At 64.1% G+C, this 18,602-nt stretch overlaps 1 protein-coding gene and 1 long non-coding RNA gene across 3 annotated transcripts in view; both read right to left on the reverse strand.

Annotated features, from left to right (window-relative positions):
• Positions 1-554: 554 nt before the first annotated feature.
• LOC120240649 lies at positions 555-2,504 on the reverse strand. Its single transcript, XR_005530679.1, has 2 exons — positions 1,550-2,504; positions 555-802 (listed from the first exon to the last, which is right to left on the reverse strand). It is a non-coding gene; the product is annotated as an uncharacterized LOC120240649 (long non-coding RNA).
• Positions 2,505-4,782: 2,278 nt separating this feature from the next.
• GATD3A (glutamine amidotransferase like class 1 domain containing 3A) overlaps positions 4,783-18,602 on the reverse strand; it is a 32,015-nt gene continuing 18,195 nt past the window's right edge. Inside the window, exon 8 of one of the 2 annotated variants that reach the window (XM_039245422.1) lies at positions 4,783-5,132. In XM_039245422.1, coding sequence (XP_039101353.1) covers positions 5,022-5,132 — 111 coding nt within the window. In that variant the 3' untranslated portion in view covers positions 4,783-5,021. Of the gene's footprint in view, positions 5,133-5,255; positions 5,286-18,602 lie in introns of those variants that run through there. The other variant, XM_039245424.1, reaches the window with a different exon arrangement.

Raw genomic sequence — 18,602 nt, forward strand, 5'->3', positions numbered from 1 at the left:
CTCCCCCACCCGTCCCGTGCTTATTTAAATAAATAAGCATTAAAAACATCTCTTAGAGGGAAGAATGCAGGACAAGCTTCACAACACTGGATCGGGGAGCAACTTCTTGGAAAGGACACCAGAATCAGAAACATTTCAAAAGAACAAACAAACGAATTGGACCCGCACCAAAATTAAAAACTTGTGTGCATCGAAGGACAGAGTCAGCAGAGTGCAAGGCTGCCCCCAGAACGGGAGAAAATACGTGCAAATCATAGATCTGAAAGGGGCCACTGTCCAGAATATGCAAAGAGCTCCTAAGGCTCAACAAAGAATAAAACAAGTCTGATTTTCAAAATGAGCAAAGGACTTGAATACACGGTTTTTGGAGGAAAATGCAAAAACTGGCAAGAAGCACATGAAAAGGTGCTCCAGAGCGGTAGCCCTTAGGGGCTGACGTCCAAGTCCGAGTCCAAGTCCACGTCCCCAGGACAGCTATGACTAACACGACAAAGAAAACAGAACAAAACAATAAAACCAAAGGACTCAAGAAGGGATACATGGAAGCTTTGTACTTTCTTTGTTCTTTTAATGTTTATTTACTTCTGAGAGCGAGCGAGCCCACGCATGCGCGTGGGGTAGAGAGAGGGAGAGAGGATCCCGAGCAGGCTCCTCACAGTCAGTGCAGAGCTCGATGTGCGGCTTGATCCCCGAAACCGTGCGGTCATGACCTGAGCCGAAATCCGGAGTCAGAGGCTTAACGAACTGAGCCCCCCAAAATTCTTTGTACTTTCGTTCAATGTCTCTGAAAGCCAAAACTGTCCTGTAAAATAAAGTCCATTAGTTTTTTAAGTGTTTACATAAAAATCAAACTGAGAGCCTTAAACTGAAAAAAAAGGAAAAGAAATGTTGGCGAGGACATGGAGCAGCGGGGACCCTCGGGCACTGCGGGTGGGGGCGCACGACGGTGGGAAAGGGGCTGGGGCCCCTCAAAAAATCACATTGAGAACGACCATGTCGTCCCGCAAGTCCACTTCTGGGCATCTGCCCCCAAGAAGTGAAAGCAGGGATGGGGACAGGCATGTGCACACCCAGGCTCACAGCCACGCCGTGGAAGGGGACAAGCCGAGTGTCCAGCAGAACGTGGGTACGTAAAGTGTGGACAACATAGACTACAGACATTACGGAGTCTTTAAAAGCAAGGACACTCTGACACCTGCCATTACGTGACGAACCTTGATGACATTCTGCGGATGCCACCAGCCAGTCCCCGGAGGACAAACGGTGTGTGGCCCACTCACCTGGGGACCTAGACTAGTCAATTTAGAGACAGAAAGTAGACGGTGGGGCCTGGGGCTGGGGGGAGGGAGTGGGCGCTCCATGGGGACCAAGTCACCATTTGGGAAGACGAAGGGTCCTGGGGGCCGAGGTGCCCCTGGCCACCAAGCCGTGCACTTGGCCATGGTAGGAACGGTAAACCTCACGTTCTGTATAATCCACCACAATTAAACAGGTAATGACCCCAAACACACCTACATATGTGTTTTCAGAGTACAAACGTAAGGCTTACCGTTCATCGCGCCCTTCACATACCGACAGCCGCGGGTGCCGCACGGGGACCCCACAGAGGCGACGCGCTATGTCAGCCATTGCATCTGCTGCCTTCAAGCTCAAGTGTAGGAAGAACCTGTTGTTGCCATGCGGCTCTAAGCTGACACGAGAAGTAACTGAACTTGCAAACCGGTAGTGGAATCCGCGAGTGAACTCCGTCTGCCCTGAGCTGGTTTATCAGGTGAGGAAGAGTAATTTCGGGGTTTGGGAAGTTTGGGAATGTTTCTTATCAGGCATCTGGAATGCTTAAAATGATAAATGAATACATCACATTCGCAGGGAACTCAGACCGTTAGAGGGCAGTAAACTTCACACCCATCGGGGTAAGAAAAGGCCAGGGATCACCCAGGGCTGTGGTCCCAAACGGACCCCCTGGCCAGCACCGAGGTGGCATCTGCCCAGGACCGCTCCGCAGGGGTGGTGGGGACGGCATCTGCTGAGGCAGCGACATCGGGAGTAAGAGTGCAGGGGCGGCACGGCCCGCACCCCCCCCCAAGTGCCAGCGTGCCCAGTCACCACACACGGGCGCTCCTGCGAGAGCGCGGTTCAGGAGCAGTCGGCCACCGGGGCCGAGAAGGAGATTCGTGCGGGAGGAAGCTGCAGAAAAGCGGGCTGTCCCCCGGGGGGGGTCCTGAGCCGGGGGTGAGCGGAGGTGGGTGCAGTGGCGGGACCCGTGGGTGGGCGCCCAGGGGTCAGGAAGGCATGGTGAGGTGAGAGGGCCGGCAGATCCCAGGGACGCCCACCTCTGGACCCCGCTCTGCCCTGTCCCTCCTCTGTTCCGGTCCTGTGGTGGTGGCGGGGGGGTGGGGGGGGCTCGGCCCCGTGCTCCCGAGGACGGGGTCTGGCTGGCCTTCCTGGACCCGGAGCCCACCCTGGGCAGAGGCAGGGCCAGGCTGTCCCACGGACAGGAGTTCGGGCAGGGGACGGGCAGTTCAGAGAATATCCCGCCCCCCCCCGCCCCCGCCTGAGGAGGCCGGCAAACGACAGGCCAGGCAGGCTGGGCTAAGATCCACGGCCAAGCTCATGCTGGCCTCCCAAATGAGTTGGAAGTTTAAGTCTTCACCGGGTGGGTGTGATAAACGGGAAAAAGAGGCAAAACGGCTGAAGAATGGGACAGCAGGTCACCGACATTACGTGTATCCATCTGTCAAAAACACAAGCATCTCGCCCACAGCCAAGCACCCGCATGGCACTTCAGGAAATCAAGGGCAGCTCTTTCACAATGTCTGATCCCCAGTTCACGGCCCAGTTTCCCAAACCGCCCAAGACCATCGTGTGCAGCCGGCCTCTGCCGGGGGGGGTGCTGGGGGGACCACACACACGGCTGTTAATCCCGAGCCGCACACTTTCTCCGGGACGGGCCAGCTGTCCTGGAGAAGCCGCTCGCTGGCTCCCCACCCTTCTCGCCGTCAGAGTCAAGTTCAACAGGTCTGGCGAGCGAGTGCCCTGCGGCTGACGTCAGCGGGTACAACCTGTATCCGCGAAGAGACACGAAATCTGGTTTTCGCCCCGTCGTGGGCGCAAGGCCAACCTCAGGACAATCCAGTGATTTCACACCAATCCCCTGAAATTGGCTGTGTGACTCAGGGTGAAAAAACAACAGATCACTTCCTTCCCCAAGGAAAACTGTTATGTAATCAAACACCAGCCGTCACATCTGCAGCCGAGCGTCCGAGCTGCTCACCTCCTTCTGGGCCTCTCCTGAGGCCACTGAAGTGTCTTCCTCAGGTCGTGGTCTCACGGTTCGTGGGTTCCAGCGTCGGGCTCAGCGCTGACTGCTCGGAGCTGGAGCTGCTTCACATTCTGTGTCTTCCTCTCTCTCTGCCTCCCCCCCACCCCACAAACTTGCACTCTGTCTCTCTCTCTGTCTCAAAAATAAACATTAAAAACATTTTTTAAAGATTAAATCAATTTGGTTTTCACCCCAAGGACACTCAGCAGGAAGCCCTCCCACTCAGCGCCCTGGCCCTCGCTCCCCTTCCCCTCCCTCTGGCGACCCCCTCCCCCACCCCCGTCTGGGGCCCCGCCCCTACTGCGGGGTCTCCCGGAGTCCCCCGGCCCGCACCAGGTGCCCGCCCCAGCGGAGGCTCCAGCAGGGACCCCCAGCACAGAGCCAGGTGCACACGCGCCGTGTGGGCCCTGGGCAGCTACTCCCTTCGTCTGCGTTTCTAGAGAGAAACCCTCTCCCATGGGGACCCACGATGGCGCAGGGGGCAGGGGCGGGCGGGACCGCGGAAACGCGGGGCACACGCTGCTACCAGCCGCCCACGTGCGGGGGTCAGGGTGCGGGCCATGCCCAAGCAGCATCTGAGGGCCAGGGCCCCAGGCTCCAGGGAGCGCACGGCCCCGCTTTCCCTTCGGGGCAGGCGGGCAGCTGGCGGGGGAGGGGTCCTGGGGTCCACGCAGGCTCCACCCGGCCAGGTGTTGGCTCATCAGGGTCTCGGGGTCAGAATGCACCACCTGAGTTACGCTGCTGCCAGGGGGTCCACGAAAGGCTGTGTGGGCTACAACAGACACGGACACACGCGCAGACAGGTGCGCACGCGGCGGGGGCAGGGAAGCCTTGTGCTGACAAAACAGGCATCGGACGCCCTGGGATGGGAGAGGGTGGGGGCGGGCCCTGTCGGAGGACGGGGTGGCATGGAGTGTGAGCCCGGTGTGCGGCTCCCGGCGTGGACCCCAGATGGCGGCCGGGGACTTGCAGAGCCGCCCCCGTGTTCCAGAGGCCTCCAGGTGACTTGTGCGCTGGCTTCCGAGCAGCGGACGGGACGCTGGTTGGAGGGACGATGAGCCAGCAGACGACGTGGTCAGCAGGGGGCCCGGTCTCTGCCACGCTGCTCCCAGGACCTTGCCACTCACGGACAGGCTTTCCAGAGACGGGGATGCAGTGACCCGCGCTGCCGGTCCACTAGGCGGAGTGTCTGGGGGTCTGGCCTCATCACAGACATGCCCGAGAGCCCAGTGTCCTCCAGGGGGACCCCGAAGGCAAAGTCAGGGCTCCGCGTGCCGGCGCGGCTCGCAGACGGAGCCCCTGCTACCCCCCACCCCCGATGGCCACAGGGTGGCCGCTGCGACTAGAGGGGGCCCCGCCCAACACCCAGCAAGGGAACAGGGCCCTCCGCCCTCTAACACTGGGAACGGGGTCCCCCCGGACAGCCCGCCTGCAGGCCCCAGCTCCAGTTGAGGGTGCGGCCCCCCAGCGCCTCGTTTCAGGCCGCGGAGACACGCGCACCGGGCGTCTGCCTGCAGACGGAGCTGGCTGTGGGTCCGTCCCTCTACTTACTTCTGTTGTGCTAACCTACACGGTAGCACGATTTGCCCTTCTACAGATTTCCAAACGCACAGCGCGGCCGCGTCAGGCCCGCTCACAGCACTGTGAGCCACCCCTTCACTCTGGTTTCAGAACCTTTTGCTGAAACGTGGCCCCAAAGTCAGGTCTCTGGAAACTTTCCTGGAGAAAGTTGTGGGTCTTGGCGAGAGGCCAAGGGGCCGCGGGAAGTCCCTGCTGGACAGTCACAACCAGGCCACACGTAGACCGTTTCCTGCGGGCAAACCCCACCTGTGCTTACTTTCTCCAAGCCACGGGGGAAACTCCACAGCCCGCACTTGAGATCTTCCACCCGCTGCGAACTTTGGGCACAGCAAGGGCGTGAGCATGACCATTCCCCAGCCCCAAATGCTCAAGTGTGTGCGACCTGATGGGGGAAGGGGAGGCGTCTGCCCCGCTCCCACCTTGGCCACCTCGGGCCAGCAGGGCACCTCCCTCAGGGCTCCTGGGCATCCTGCCTGGCACCTGCGGCCCAGGAATTTTCCAGGCGAGAAGCCGGACTCTAGGCAGGTGCAGGGGTGGGGGCTCTGGGCTGTGTCTGCAGCAGGTGTGGGCTGACGGGCTGCGGGCACTGCCTCCCGGCAGCACGGCTGGCCCACGGCACGGGACCCGGGCGGCTGCAGCCCCGGGCTCTCCCCAGCTCCCGCCACCTCGGCTCCACCTGCTCGGCTGGGCGTCCGGCCTCCTTCCCAGAGAGGAGTTTCTGCAGAACACGGCAGTTCTTCCTGACCCGGCCGTGGATCCATCTACCCGTACGCGCACAAGTCCACGTTCACGAGAACGTAAATGCGGCCCGCAGGTCAGGAGGGCTGCTGGCCAGCACACCGCGGCGGCCACCTGCCTTTCCCCTTCCCGGAACCAGATGGACATACAGGGTGGGGATGGGGCACGGATGTTCTGGTTCCTCTTCTGTCCACGCCCAGACTCATTCTAGAATCTTCTTTCTGCCTTTCGAATGACTGAAGAAATTACCCGAGTCCCAGTGCCCCGACCCCTTCAAGTCCACCAGCATCAGCTTTCTTATTTGGAACATTTCCGTTTTGGCGAGAGACCCCAGTGAAGGTCCAGACCTCATCAGCGCTCAGGACACTGCACCCGCCCCCCTCAGGGCAGGGACGGCGGGGACGGCCTGGCTGCAGGCGTCAGGGAGGGTGGGCAGCAGGAGCCAGCGTGCGGCGGGGAGACGTGATGGCTGAGACATCTGAGCGCGCGGACAGGCGCCTCCCGGCGCTGCCAACACTGGCGCCCTGCTTCCCGACTGTAACTTGGGCCAGGCACTTTGTGGGGAATCTGGAAAGTACAGAAGCACTCGCTCGCTGGTTTGTGGCCGGCGCCTGCAGCCCGCGAGTGCCCGCCAGCCTTAACCTTTACAGAGGTTTCAATTGGAACAGGCAGGGTCACAGTACAGGGTACTAGGAAGGCTTCACACGTGGACCCGTGTGAGACAGTCCAGGGGCTCGGCACTGGGACCCCACCCCAGCAGCACAAGCCGGGACTGAGCAGGCGCGGTGCCTCGGGCCGAGGGGCAGCGCCGGTCGGGAGCCCGGGGCCGGGACAGGTGAGGGTGCTAGCTGGCGGCTGTGGCTGTGACTCAGAGGGGACAGGCTGGCGGCCGACATCTCAGCTGCCCCGCCCAAGGGACAGTCACCAGCCAAATTCTCAGCCCTCCCCACGCCTCACCCTGTCACCCAGCGTCCCCGGATGGAGGGACCCCAGGCCCCAGGACGGGGTTCAGAACGTTCAGCGGCGCGGGGTCCCGCCAGCAAGGATGCCTCACCAGCCCCGCAGTCCCGCCACGGCCCCTCCCCCCACCCCCCACTCTGCCCCTGGAGCAGGAGCAGGGGAGCCCCTCCGACCACCCATCCTCTCTCTCGGCTTCCCAATGTGGACGCGCGTCGCTCTCTGTCATCCTGCCCCTCAGCATGGCACGTGCCCCCCGGCCCCTGGCTCCATCAGTAGCCCCCGGAGCCCGGAGTCCAGACCCCATCCCCCAGCTCTACCACCTCACAAACCGCTGTGCCATTTTGCCACTTATAAACAGCACCCCATGGGGCGCCTGGGGGCTCAGTCTGTTAAGCGTCCAACTTTGGCTCAGGTCATGATCTCAGAGTTTGTGGGTTCGAGCCCCACGTCGGGCTCTGTGCTGACAGCTCAGAGCCTGGAGCTGCTTCACATTCTGTGTCTCCCTCTCTCTCTGCCCCTCCCATGCTCACGCTCTCTCTCTCTCTCTCTCAGAAATAAATAAAACATTAAAATAATTTTTTAAACAGCACACCATGAAAACATGAGTTTAGTTAATTTAAAAAAAGGCAAATTTTCTATCTGCATCTTATTACAGACTGAACATTTATACCAACATAAAAAGGGACATTTATGCTAAACATAAAAAAACATAAGAAATATAAGAAAACCCTCCGCTCCTCAAATGACATATACTGTGTGTTTCACTCGTGTAAGAAGGTGTGCAGGCAGAAGCCAGGGTGCGTGCGAGGAGACGGGTTGTGGCTGTGAGATCAGACCACGTGTGCAGACATGCGGCTCTGACACGTGCCTTCCCGCTGCTGTTAACACAGATGCCAGTCCTTAAAGTGTCGCTTTATTTTCTTTTTAATTTTTTTAATGTTTACTTATTTTTGAAGGAGAGAGAGACAGCGTGAGCAGGGGAGGGTCAGAGAGAGAGGGAGACACAGAATCCGAAACAGGCTCCAGGCTCCCAGCTGTCAGCACAGAGCCTGACGTGGGGCTCGAACCCACGAACCGTGAGATCATGACCTGAGCCTAAGTCGGACGCTCAACTGACTGAGCCCCCCAGGCGCCCCATAAATTGTCACTTTAAATGGTAGCACAGTGTGCTTGTTTTGGGAACCAGACCTACCCCAAAATGTAGATGATATTTAACTTCAAGTCACAGCCCCGAACGCAGGCACACACTTCAGAACTGTCACCTGGCTGGGTGTGACGATGCGTGGGTTCTGTCTCCTGGTGGGGAGGGTGACAGCTGCTGCAGAAAGGGGGGTCTTCGTGCTGAGAGGGGCAGGCATGTGAACGTCAGGCCCAGCACGGACCCTCGGCACCGGGGAGGCCCAGACCGGGTCCGGGGACCCTGCAGAACCATCCATAACACATGCTCCCGAGTCAGCGGTCCCGGCGAGGACACAGGAGAAACACGCTAATCTCTCAGGCTGTGCGCCGTGGGCACAGACAAATGACTCAAGCTGTGTGCAGAGGTGTCCCTGGAGGTCCCTGGCCAGCAGCAGGGACCTCGGGCGGGTCCTGAGCCACCTTGGAGCACACGGGGGTCTCCCACGTGCACATCTGAAGGAACGTCATCTAAGTTCTTCTCCGTGACGGCTATTTCCTGGGAATCACACAGAAGCTGCCGAAGCACGACACGCTGCTGTCCTGGCCCCTGTGCTGCCCCGGGGGGAGGCTGGCCGGCCCCGGGGAGGTGTCCTGGCCCCCCCCACCGCGGGATCTGGGGTGCCTTCCTCGCCTGAGGCCCGCACGGCACTGGCTGTCCTCTGCTGGTGGCTCGGCCCCGCTCTCCCACGGGGCCAGAGCACCCGCCCCGCCCGGGGATCTGCCTCCCGCCCTGTCCCGCGCGGCAGCTGCGCGTGCGCCCCGGGCGCCCTGGCGCTGGGGCGGAGGGGCGGCAGCGGGCACACCCCACGGCGGGAGAGGCCCGGGGGACGTGGGGGCAGGAGTCCCGGTGGCCGGTGTGGACGGGGCACCAGCCCACTGTGCGGCCCAGCCTGTTCCTGTCACAGCAGCCAGAGGCCCGGGTTCTGCTGGGGAAACTGAGGCCGGGCAGGTGGGGGAGCCCACGCCGGGGGCAGGGAGGCGCGGGCCGGGCCGGGGGCTTCGCTCCAGCGACAACGCGCCCCCCAACCTCACCAGCTGAGCCGTGCAGGGCCGGGCCCCCCGCTGCCCGGAAGTCGCCCTCACACATGCCGCTCCCGGCCAGCGGGGTGTGGCGTCCCCGCGCCTTGTTTACGGCCCTTGCCTGCGCTGGGATGTTTCACTCGGCAGGACGTGCCCCGTCCCCCCGCCCCGCCCCGCTCGGTGCCAGCCAGAAGGTTCTGCAAGAAGACTCACTTCCTCCCCGCCTGGCCTGCCTCAGGGTCAGGCTCCCACACGGAGAAACGAAAACTCAGGGCGAGTCCCTCGCTGCTTCCCAGGAAAGTCCCCGCAAAGTCCCGCTGCCTCCAGACATTTCCACGAGGCTTATTTTAGCCCTGGTAGGAAAGGGGATTTCTCTCTCCTGAAGGCCTGAGGCCTCGCCGGCATACGGGGCCGCCACGTCCCGGCGGCCCCCGCGGCCCCCATGCTCCGGGGAGAGGGCGCCCTCGCTGAACGGCTGCACGAGCAGAGGTGGGGGCACCCCACCCAGGCCAGGGCCCACCGCACCCCACGACCGGGGGCGTTAAACCCCAGCATAAAATGCTGTCCCGACCTCATGTCGTCTAGATCTTTCGTGGGGTAACAGGATCTGCCTATCAGAGATCTGCAGGTCCCTTCCGGGAACCCGAGGCTGCCGTAGGAAGGGGACTCGAGGCAGGTGGGTTTGGTCAGAAAAAGCTGATGGACTCGAACAGCTGGGTGTCTTGGGCCCCAGCCAGGGTGGTGGCCCCCAGGGACCCTGCTGGGGGGACAGTTACCCGGAGGAGTCAGACATGCTCGGCCCCTCTCCCCTCTCGTCCCTGGCCTCACCCCTGGCCTTGTAAGGCTGCCCAGTCCCAGCCCCTAACTCCAGCCCTCCCAGACCCCCGACTGCCTGAGTCCCTCTCCGGTGGCCCCAGCGTCCTTTCCTTTGGTCTGTGCCCTCCAAGTCTGAGGACGCCGCGCTGCTGCTCACTGACTTTCATCCAGTGAGCCCGTGATGCGTAGCCACACTGTGCCAGGTCCCTCCCTGCAAAGGCCCTTAGTGAGCAGGCACGGGGGCAGCCTGTGCAAAGGCCCTGGGGCAGAGGTGCATGGACACAGCAGACTGGCTGGGCGCATCTCCACCCTGAGCGTGAGGGGCGCTGCCCTCCATCGCCCAGAGGGTAGGTCTCCCAGTAGGGCCCTGGCTTGGCCTGCACTCTCTCCGCTGCCGACGTCTTGGGTGATCCCACTTTCACACGGGACTTCCCCGGGAGCTGCCTCTGTGGCACAGAGCCTGAGCAGGAAATTCCCAGTCCGCAGCCAGCGAGGAAAAGTGGGCCTCGGGCCAGGCCTCGCCTACGGGTGGCCGCAGGGGCCCCAGCGGCTCCAGAGCAGGGGTGCCCCCCCACCCCCCCGCACCACCAGAGGCCTCTCCCGCAGGGGCAGGACGCGCCGTCTGCCGTGTGCTGCCCAGACCTCAGTCATGCAGCACGTCCAGGGCCGTGGGCACGGCCCACGGGGCCAGCAGGGGGCAGACTCGCTGTGGCCGGCAGCGGCGGGGGCGAAGCACGGGTGTTGGGGCCCTGACCGCCGGCCGCCATCTAGAACGCCACCCCGACTCTGAGGGAAGAGCGCCGGCCAGGGGGGCGGGCAGGTGCAGAGCAGGGCACGGAGCCCACGGGGGGTCTGGAGTTCGAGGTCGCCAGCCGACCGCCACCCATGGGCGGGGGAGGTAGGTGCCAAGTGCGTGGGGGCGGGGCAGGCGGGCCTCACTGCCACCCACCTCTTCAAAGGGTGGGGGCAGGGGACCACCCCAGCCCACCCCACAGGCTGGTCACGCTCACGCAGCCCATCCCCAGCTGCCCAGCTGCTCTCCGGACGGCGCCTGACCTCCCGTGTGCCCCCCTTCCGGCTGGGGCCTCCCTAGCTCCTCCACCGCCCCGGGACAGGCTGACACGCCTCCCCCTGCGGTCCCTGCCCCTGTGATCAGGGGACCACACAGAACACACTGGTGTCTCCCAAAGTGACCCCCGTGACCAGAGTCCGTTCAGGGAGGGACCACCCCAACCTCGGCATCGTCTCCTTTTGGGTCTGGACATAGGGTCCTCCCTGCCCCGCTGCCCCGTTGTGCCCCAGGGTCTGTGCCTCCACCCTGCTTGGGGCCCCCGCCCCCCACGACAGCGGCAGCTCGCGCCCCGCCCCTCCTCCAGGGGAGACCCCGAACCCGCGTGCCCGCCCCAGAGGTCCCCTCAGGTGCGCCCCGGCCAGAACCAGACCCCAGAGCCCCTCATTTCCGCCCGCTGCCCTTCTCGGCCCCGCCGGCCACGACTCTTCCCAGCCCTCACCCTGGCTTCCCTCCACGGCCGCCAGGTCACCTCCCTGCTCTGGCTCCTTGTCCCCAGAGCCACAGCTAGAGGTCAGCCCCCGCTCGGCCCCATTCCAGACCCCGCCATCTTCCTGTGCCCTGGCCCCTAGGGCCCCTCTCCTCCTGTCACCCCATCTGCCCCGCTGGCAGGCAGGCCCTGCACAGAGGTGGCAGGTCTTTGGGCAGTGAGGCGACACCTGCCGTGTTGTCTGGACTCCACCGGCTGACCACCTAGCCGCGTCCTCACAGCCTGGTGCCGTCCCGCCCCTTGCCGGTTGCGCTGGCCCAACCGCGAAGCGCCTTGGGAAGCAACTCCCTGATTTTCCCCATTTCACAGGTGAGGAGGTTGAGGCCCAGAGGGGTGGGCAGGTTACCCCAGGCCACGGGGCAGAGGACGGAGCGCCCCATGCCAGGCCTCCCCAGCAGGAAACGCCCCCGGAGGAAGTGGGCAGTTTGGGAGAAGAAAGCCCGAGCCAGCCACACGCTCTGCTGACGCAGAACCAGGAGGCGGGATGCCCCCCCTCCCCCCGCTGCCCCCGCTCAGGCGGATGGTGCCGGGCAGGCAGCGGGAGACCCTGGAAACGCCACCCGGAGGGCTGCAGGGGGGACAGGGAAGAGCCCAGGGCCCTGTGGGGCCGCCGTACCCCGTCCCTGCAAGGACTCGCGGGGGACTGGGGTCAGGCTGCAGGCACCGGGGGAGGCCGCTGGCCTGGGGAGCTGGCGCAGACACAGCACCACGCGCGCCCGTCCGAGCGCCGCGCCAGGGCAGACGCGCGTGCACGTGGGGCTGGCTCCCTCTCCCCGCGCGGCTGGCGTCCGGCGAGGCCCGAGCCCCGGAAGCCTGACGGGGCAGCGCCCCGGCCTCGGGGCTGTGGTTGTGAAAGCAGGGACTCCCAGAGACAAGGCACTGAGTAATACAGCGAAGTTCTTAGAAACCGAGAGTTTCAGAATAAGAGGGTGACAACAGATGAGGTTACAGCCCCCAGGACACCACGTCAGAATGCAATCGTCAGTCCGCGATCTCAAAGCTTGCTTCGTGTCCGCTCCGCAGTCTGTCTGTCCCCGCCGCTCTCACGAATAACCTAGAAAGCACACACGGGCCCGTTTGATCTGGCCTGGCGGCTGGTTTGGAGCTGTCGCTCCCTCTGAAGGGAACCGGAGAAGGGGCCCCCCCGGGTGAGGCTGGAGGGAGGGGTGCCTGACGGCCAGGGACGGCTTCTGACAGAATAATGGCTGTCGCTCCTCTGTCACTCTTTGAATGCGTTAGGATCCCTGGGTCCAGGGAGAGGTCTTATTAAATCTAAACTGGAACGGAACCAAACAAAGCAAAAGAGGCTGGGCAGAAGGGGAAACAAAGGCAGGCTTCCCTGACCGAGGGACGTCAGCCGACAAGCAGAGGCACTGGTGGAATCAGAACGTCGTCCTCTGCAGCCCCCAACGTGATCACCGACTTCTCCTGGGACCGGCAGTGGCGGTGGAGGCCGCCGGGAAAGGTCCCTGGTGACCGGGGCATCCATCGGCACGGTGGCGGGGCGGCCCATGTGACCGAGCCCTCTCAGCCAGGAGGCCAAAGTGGGGGGCCTGACCCCGGACACCGGCCTGCTGGTGAGCAAGGGCCTGGCCAGGGATGTGGGACCCAGAGCCCAGGGAGCCTCTGGACCGGGGTGCTTGTGGGCAGCGCTGCTGGTGTTGGGCGGGTACCCGGGCCTGGGGGGCTGCCCGGCGCCCCGAGAGCGCCGGCCGTACCCTGCTCCAGCGTGAGGCCGCAGCCGTCCCTGGATGTGGGCAAGTACCTCCTGAGGACAGAGTTAAGGGTAAGAAGGGCCACTCTAGACCCACGCCCCAGGTGCAGGGAAGCTGGGGAGGGGACAGCAGGCAAGTTAGAGACCCAGGGGGAAGTTAGACCCAGATGCGGGTCACTGTCCACGGCAACGTGACACGTCATGAGAACTGGGCCCAGAGAGGCTGGTGGGAGCTGGCACAGAGTGGGGAGGCTTTGGGGAGCAGCAGAGACACCCCCATGGGAGCTACTATGGAATGTTCTAGGGCAGGGAGGCCCTTATCCCAGGAGAAGTTTGCTAGTACTTAGCGTCCAGTGTCGATGGTTTTCTAAGCAGAACATTGGAAAACAACGCAGACGTCAACAGGGAGAAAAGCAAAGGGAAGTTGTTCACTGACCCCTTGGGGGGCGGGTGTGGGTGTTCACTCTCCAGGTCTTCAAACTCTTCCACGTCCTTCACGTTTCCACAACACACACCCACGAGGGCGGCCACTGCCTAAAAACACACCCAGGAAAGTACAAGTGTCGGCGGGGACGTGGAGCACTCGGGGCCCTGGCCGTGGCCGTGGCCGTGGCCGTGGCCGGCGGGAACGCAAGCCGGTGCAGCCACTGTGGGCACAGGATGGCGGTTCCTCAAAATGTGAAAAATGGAACTGCCGCGTGACCCAGAAATTCCACCGCCGGGTGGCAAATGCCCACCGCCGGGTATTTATCCAAAAGAAGTGAAAGCGGGCTCTCCGAGATGTCTGCACGCCGCGTTCTCAGCCGCGTCCCTCACGGCAGCTGGGACGCAGGGGCAGCCGTGGCCGTCCACGGAAGGCGGATGAGCCCATACATGGCCCGTCCGTGTGATGAAATATCAGCCTTAAAAAGGAAGAAGTCCCGGCACCTGCTGTGACAGCAAGCGACACGAGCCTGTCACCAAAGGCCGAGGACCGTGCGCTGCACCCACAGGAGGTCCCCACGGGGGGCGCCCTGGGGACAAAGTGGACGTGGGCCCAGGGGCAGGGGAGGGAGGGCGGGGCCGGCGTGTCGCACGGTGTGGGAGCACTGAGTGCCGCCGACCTGTGCACGTCAGATGGCCAAAGTGATCAATTTCACTTTTTGAGCATTTTGCCACAATTTTAAGAAGGCAATAAATATTGGTTCAAGAAACGATCTTGGGAACAAAACCGAGAGCTCTCAGCGTTCTGAACCACAGCGCCTAGCGCTCAGGGGCCAGGAACCCGCCGCGTCACCGCTGCTGTGTGACCAGAGAAGGCGCCTGTGGGGGCGGGGGGGGGGGAGTGTGAAAGGGGAACCGCTGGGCCCGGGGGCGCGGGCTTCCGCTGCGTCGCGAGGCTGAGCGCGGCCGGCCAGTCATCCTGAAATTCAGGCCCCGCCGCCCACCAGCCGGAGCACTTCCTGAATGTTTCCTGAGACCGTGGCTCCGACTCTCAGGTCTGAGAGGGGCCGGCCCGGGCCCCGGACACGCAAAGTCAGCCACCCCGGTTCTGGGCCGTTCGCGGGGTTTCTTTCCACTTCTCTCCAGGGCAGCCTCCCGGTCCCCCTGCGGCCTGTGCTCCATCCCTCACAGCCCGTCCCCGACCCGTGGGAGCCGGTGGGGCCAGGCAGGTGGGGCGCACGGCTCCAGGACGACCTGGCCGGAACACACAACCACCACCGGGAGCTCGGAGGGCCAGTGTGGACAGCCAGGCGGATGCTCCTCTCAGGGTCACTGCCCAGCGGGAGGCCCCTGGCTGGGCCCCTTGTGGCCACGCAGGCGCCCTGGGGCCACCCCACAGGGGTCCCTCCAGAGGCTCTGCACCCAGGCTGCCCCACCCGCTCACCCCCGGGCTCTCCACCACCACGGGCCTCATGGCCACTCTGGGGCAGCAGGCGGGACAGGGAGAAGCCAGGCCTGGTGTGGCTGAGCCCGGACTCCAAGCGTCCGAGGTCGGTGTGACGCCCAGTGCCGTCAAGGGTGACCTGAGGCTCGGGCTATGGGGCAGGGCTCCTGGGAGGGGCTGCCCCAAGGTGCCTCCTCGCGGGAGTCATGGCTGTTCTTCCCCGATCACAACGCAAAGGTGGCCCTGGTGTGGCCCTGGGCCTGAAGCGCCTCAGGTCTGCACCTGCCCCTCACTCACCCCTCCCGCTGGGTTCCTCTCACATCACTGTGGGATGCAAAGAACCCGGCGCCTGGAGGCCCCCCCACGCCTGGCCAAGTAGGGCCGGAGGCTCTGGGAGCCACGAGGAGGGACCGGCTGGGGTTCGGAGCAGCCTGTCTGGACGGCAAGCGCCCCCCGTGGTGGTGACTTCGGGCAGGAATGGCAGGTTCCGGGCACACGTTCAGGCTGCAGGGAAGGTGTTTGCTTCCCCACTGACAGGGACCCGTGTGGCCGGAGGTCAACACCCCGGGGGAGGCTTGGCATGAAGGTCACCCATAGGAGCCACTGGACCGCAGCTCCTCCTCTGCCTTCGGGAGGGGTGGATGGGGCGCGCCTGGATGAGGGCAGGGTGATCACCACCACAGCAAACTGCTGCTGAGGGCAAATGGGGTGCACGTGTGCAGGGGCTGGGCCCGCGTTCAGGGCCCCGGGGCGGGGGGCGGAGGTGCTGGAGACACGGAGGAGACCCCCGAGCAGGGGTGGAGGGGACGCGGTCAGATCGGCTGCTGGGGGTGAGGGACTCAGCGGGGATGGGCCCGGAAGCCCCAGGCCGAGCCCAGCATGCAGAGGATCGAGAGGCCTGGCTCAGATCTGGTCAGGGGACCTCTGTCCAGCCTGTCACCAGGCCACGACGTGAGGAGGAAGGGACACTTGGAGGCCGTCCCTGCAGGAAGGGCGGACAGAGCGCAGGGCACCCGGAGGTGTCTGGGTGTGTGCAGGGCAGGGGTGCGCGGGACAGTGGGGCACACAGGTCAGGTGGGGGGAGCTGAGTCCTCCTGCCATTGGTGGCACCTGGATTTGCTCAGGCTTCCAGGAGACTGGACTCAGGGGAGAAGGGACGCTGAGGGCCAGGGCGCAGGGCAGCAGAGAGGCCGGGGGGCCCCGGCGCTGAGCACCCGGGGGGGCTGTGCGTGCTCCCGCCTGCCTCAGGTCAGTGGGAAGGGGGCCGGGACAGACGGGGCGGCTGCACTAGCGCCTGAGTGTGCCACCCACCGGCCCCAGCCCCCGCCGGCCCCCAGCCATCCAGAGAAGCGCGGGTTAGCGTGTCCAGGGCCTGGCTCCCCTCAGACTATTACGAGGAACGAGGGGGTCTCCACCTAAGAGGCAGCAGAGCCCCCAGTGGTGCCGCCCACCAGGGCCGAGGAGCGTAGAGGGAACAAGACACGGCCATGGCCACAGCCACGGCCACGGCGGCCTGGCCCGGGGCTTCCCAGGAGAAGTGCATGTCACCACAACAGCCCGCAGGGAAGGTCCTGGGGACCCTCCTCCCCGCCCTCCTCAGGCCCTCAGGCCAGCAGGGGCCCAGAAGCACCCAAGAAAGAAAGGGTCCTGGAGCCCTTTCCACGCAGCAGCTGTGGGGCCCCCCCGGCCCTGATTCCACGCCCCCCCCCCGCCCCCGAGAAGAGGCCCTGGGCAAGAAGTCTGAGACCAAAACATCCTCCTCAACGTCATTTTAATCAGGAAAAGTTGCAAATAATCCCCAAGGTCAGTTACAACAGGGGGTGGGGAGGGGGGGGGAGGGAGTCTTATGCAAATGCCCCTGAGGACATGCCCGGGTCCAGCAGGAAGGACCGGGGAAGCAGGGAGGCAGGGAGGCCGGGAGGGCGGACAGAATGGCGACAGCGCACAGATCTTTACAATGTGCTCAACTGCGCGCAATTACTAGTGTGGGCCGTCGGCACGTGTGCGGGGACACCACAAACACGAGGTGCGGCCGTGGCTGCTCCGGGCTGGCGGGGGAGACGCTGCTTTCCGCCCTCAAGCTCTGGCAAGCTGGCCATGACGCTTCCACGGCAGCAACGGACCCGAGAGCAGCACCTGCACCGCCCCCGGGTGGGCGGCCACCTCGGCGAGGGGCAGCGCCCCCACACCGTCCCCCCTTGCGGCTGGCGTGGCCCTGCGGAGCCTCCCAGGGGAGGGGGGCACAGGCCAAGCCTGTGAGTTCGGTGAGTTCCGGTGTCCGCGGACTTGGCCAGCAAGGGGGTGTCTACAGGCTCCACACGGTGCTGGTGTCGGCTTGGGTTTCCTGGTGTCCGGCTTTGCAGGGGGGCGGGGGGAAGCGGGCAAGAGCTCACCGAATCAAATGCCAGACTCGCCAGGAAACACCCTCACAGACGCACAGAAATGCAGGTGACACACAGAAGGCACCACCACGGTCAAGGCGCCCGCCTGCCGGGCCGGATGGAGGGCCGGGCCGAGGAGGCTTGCCTTCGCCCTCCCTCCAGAGCCTGGCCCGGCGCCGCCCGGCCACCCTGCCAGGGCACGGCTTGGGACCCCAAGATGCCATGGCCGCAGCCTCCTCTCCAAGGTGACTCATTTGATAAAGGACAGAACTTTCAGGCCCATTAAGCACTTTCAATAAAAACCGGCCCCTGGCTGGAAATCCCCCTCAGAATCCCCTGCGGGGCTCCAGAGACCCACTTCCTCCAGCAGCTCAGCTGAGGCGCCACGCCCACACCACCTGCGCTCCAGCTCCGCAGGGCGAGGGCACACCGGGCCGGGCGCCCCCCGCAGGCTGCCAGAGGGACTGCATCCCCACAGCCCCCCTTCCACACCCCCTCCCGCCCTTCTGTCCTTCTCTGCCCTCTCCGCCTCACCCCGACCCCCACCCCACCCCACCGAGGGGCACTCTGGGTGCTCGGCTCCTGTCTGGGCTTGGAGGCACTTGGAAGCCTGTGTGCCGGGCCTGACGGACGAGGCGGGGGCGATCCTGAGGCTAACTCCCCTTCCAGGGCCCCGAGACCCACCCCCACCTGCATGTCCCCCCTCCGAAAATCCGTGGACGCCCATCTCAGGTTGTTTCTGGAGAAGGAGTTTGGGACAGCCAGCTGGGGGCCCGGGGGCGCAGCGTCTGGCCGGGAAGCGCCAGCGCCTTCCCAGCCCTGCGCCCGGCTGGGGCGAGGCCCCCCCGGAGGCTGTCTGGAGAGACCTGGATGGTTCCTCACGTGGCCCCCAGAGCAAGCTCTGCTCTGTCGACAGTGGGGTTCAACCCAAGACAGTGAGCAGCTTCACCTTCTACTCGCGTTGACTTAGAAAACAACAAAGATGGCGTCACGGGCTGAACCGTGTCCCCCTAAGGTCCATGCTGAATACGACTGTGGAGATGGAGAGGAGGCCTTTACAGCGGGGATCAAGCTAGAGTGAGGTCACGGGGGAGGCCCTGATCCCACATGACTGTGTCCTTACAGAGTGTCTGTGTGAGGAGGGACGGCCGGTGGGGACACACAGGACAGCAGCGTCCCCAGCCAGAGAGGCCTCCAGGCCAGGAGAAGTGTCTGGTCAGAAGCCGGAGGACACGGAGACACACGGTCCCTAGTTTCCCCCAAACCTTCTCTTCTCCCCAGTAAGCTAAGGGTGCCTTCCCAAGCCGGGAACGGGTCCCTCCCAGGGGAGTCGCGGTGCTCCTGTGGGACCGCAGGCCACGTGCACGGAGTCCTCGCTGGACACAAACACGTCTCACAGAACTTCCTGTTTGGGGCCAGCCCAGAAGCACCATGAGAGGCTTAAGGAGAAATATTTCAGTACTTC

This window comes from Hyaena hyaena, unplaced genomic scaffold (assembly GCF_003009895.1).
Source record: "Hyaena hyaena isolate Hyena2069 unplaced genomic scaffold, ASM300989v1 scaffold_254, whole genome shotgun sequence".
Lineage (NCBI taxonomy): Eukaryota > Metazoa > Chordata > Mammalia > Carnivora > Hyaenidae > Hyaena > Hyaena hyaena.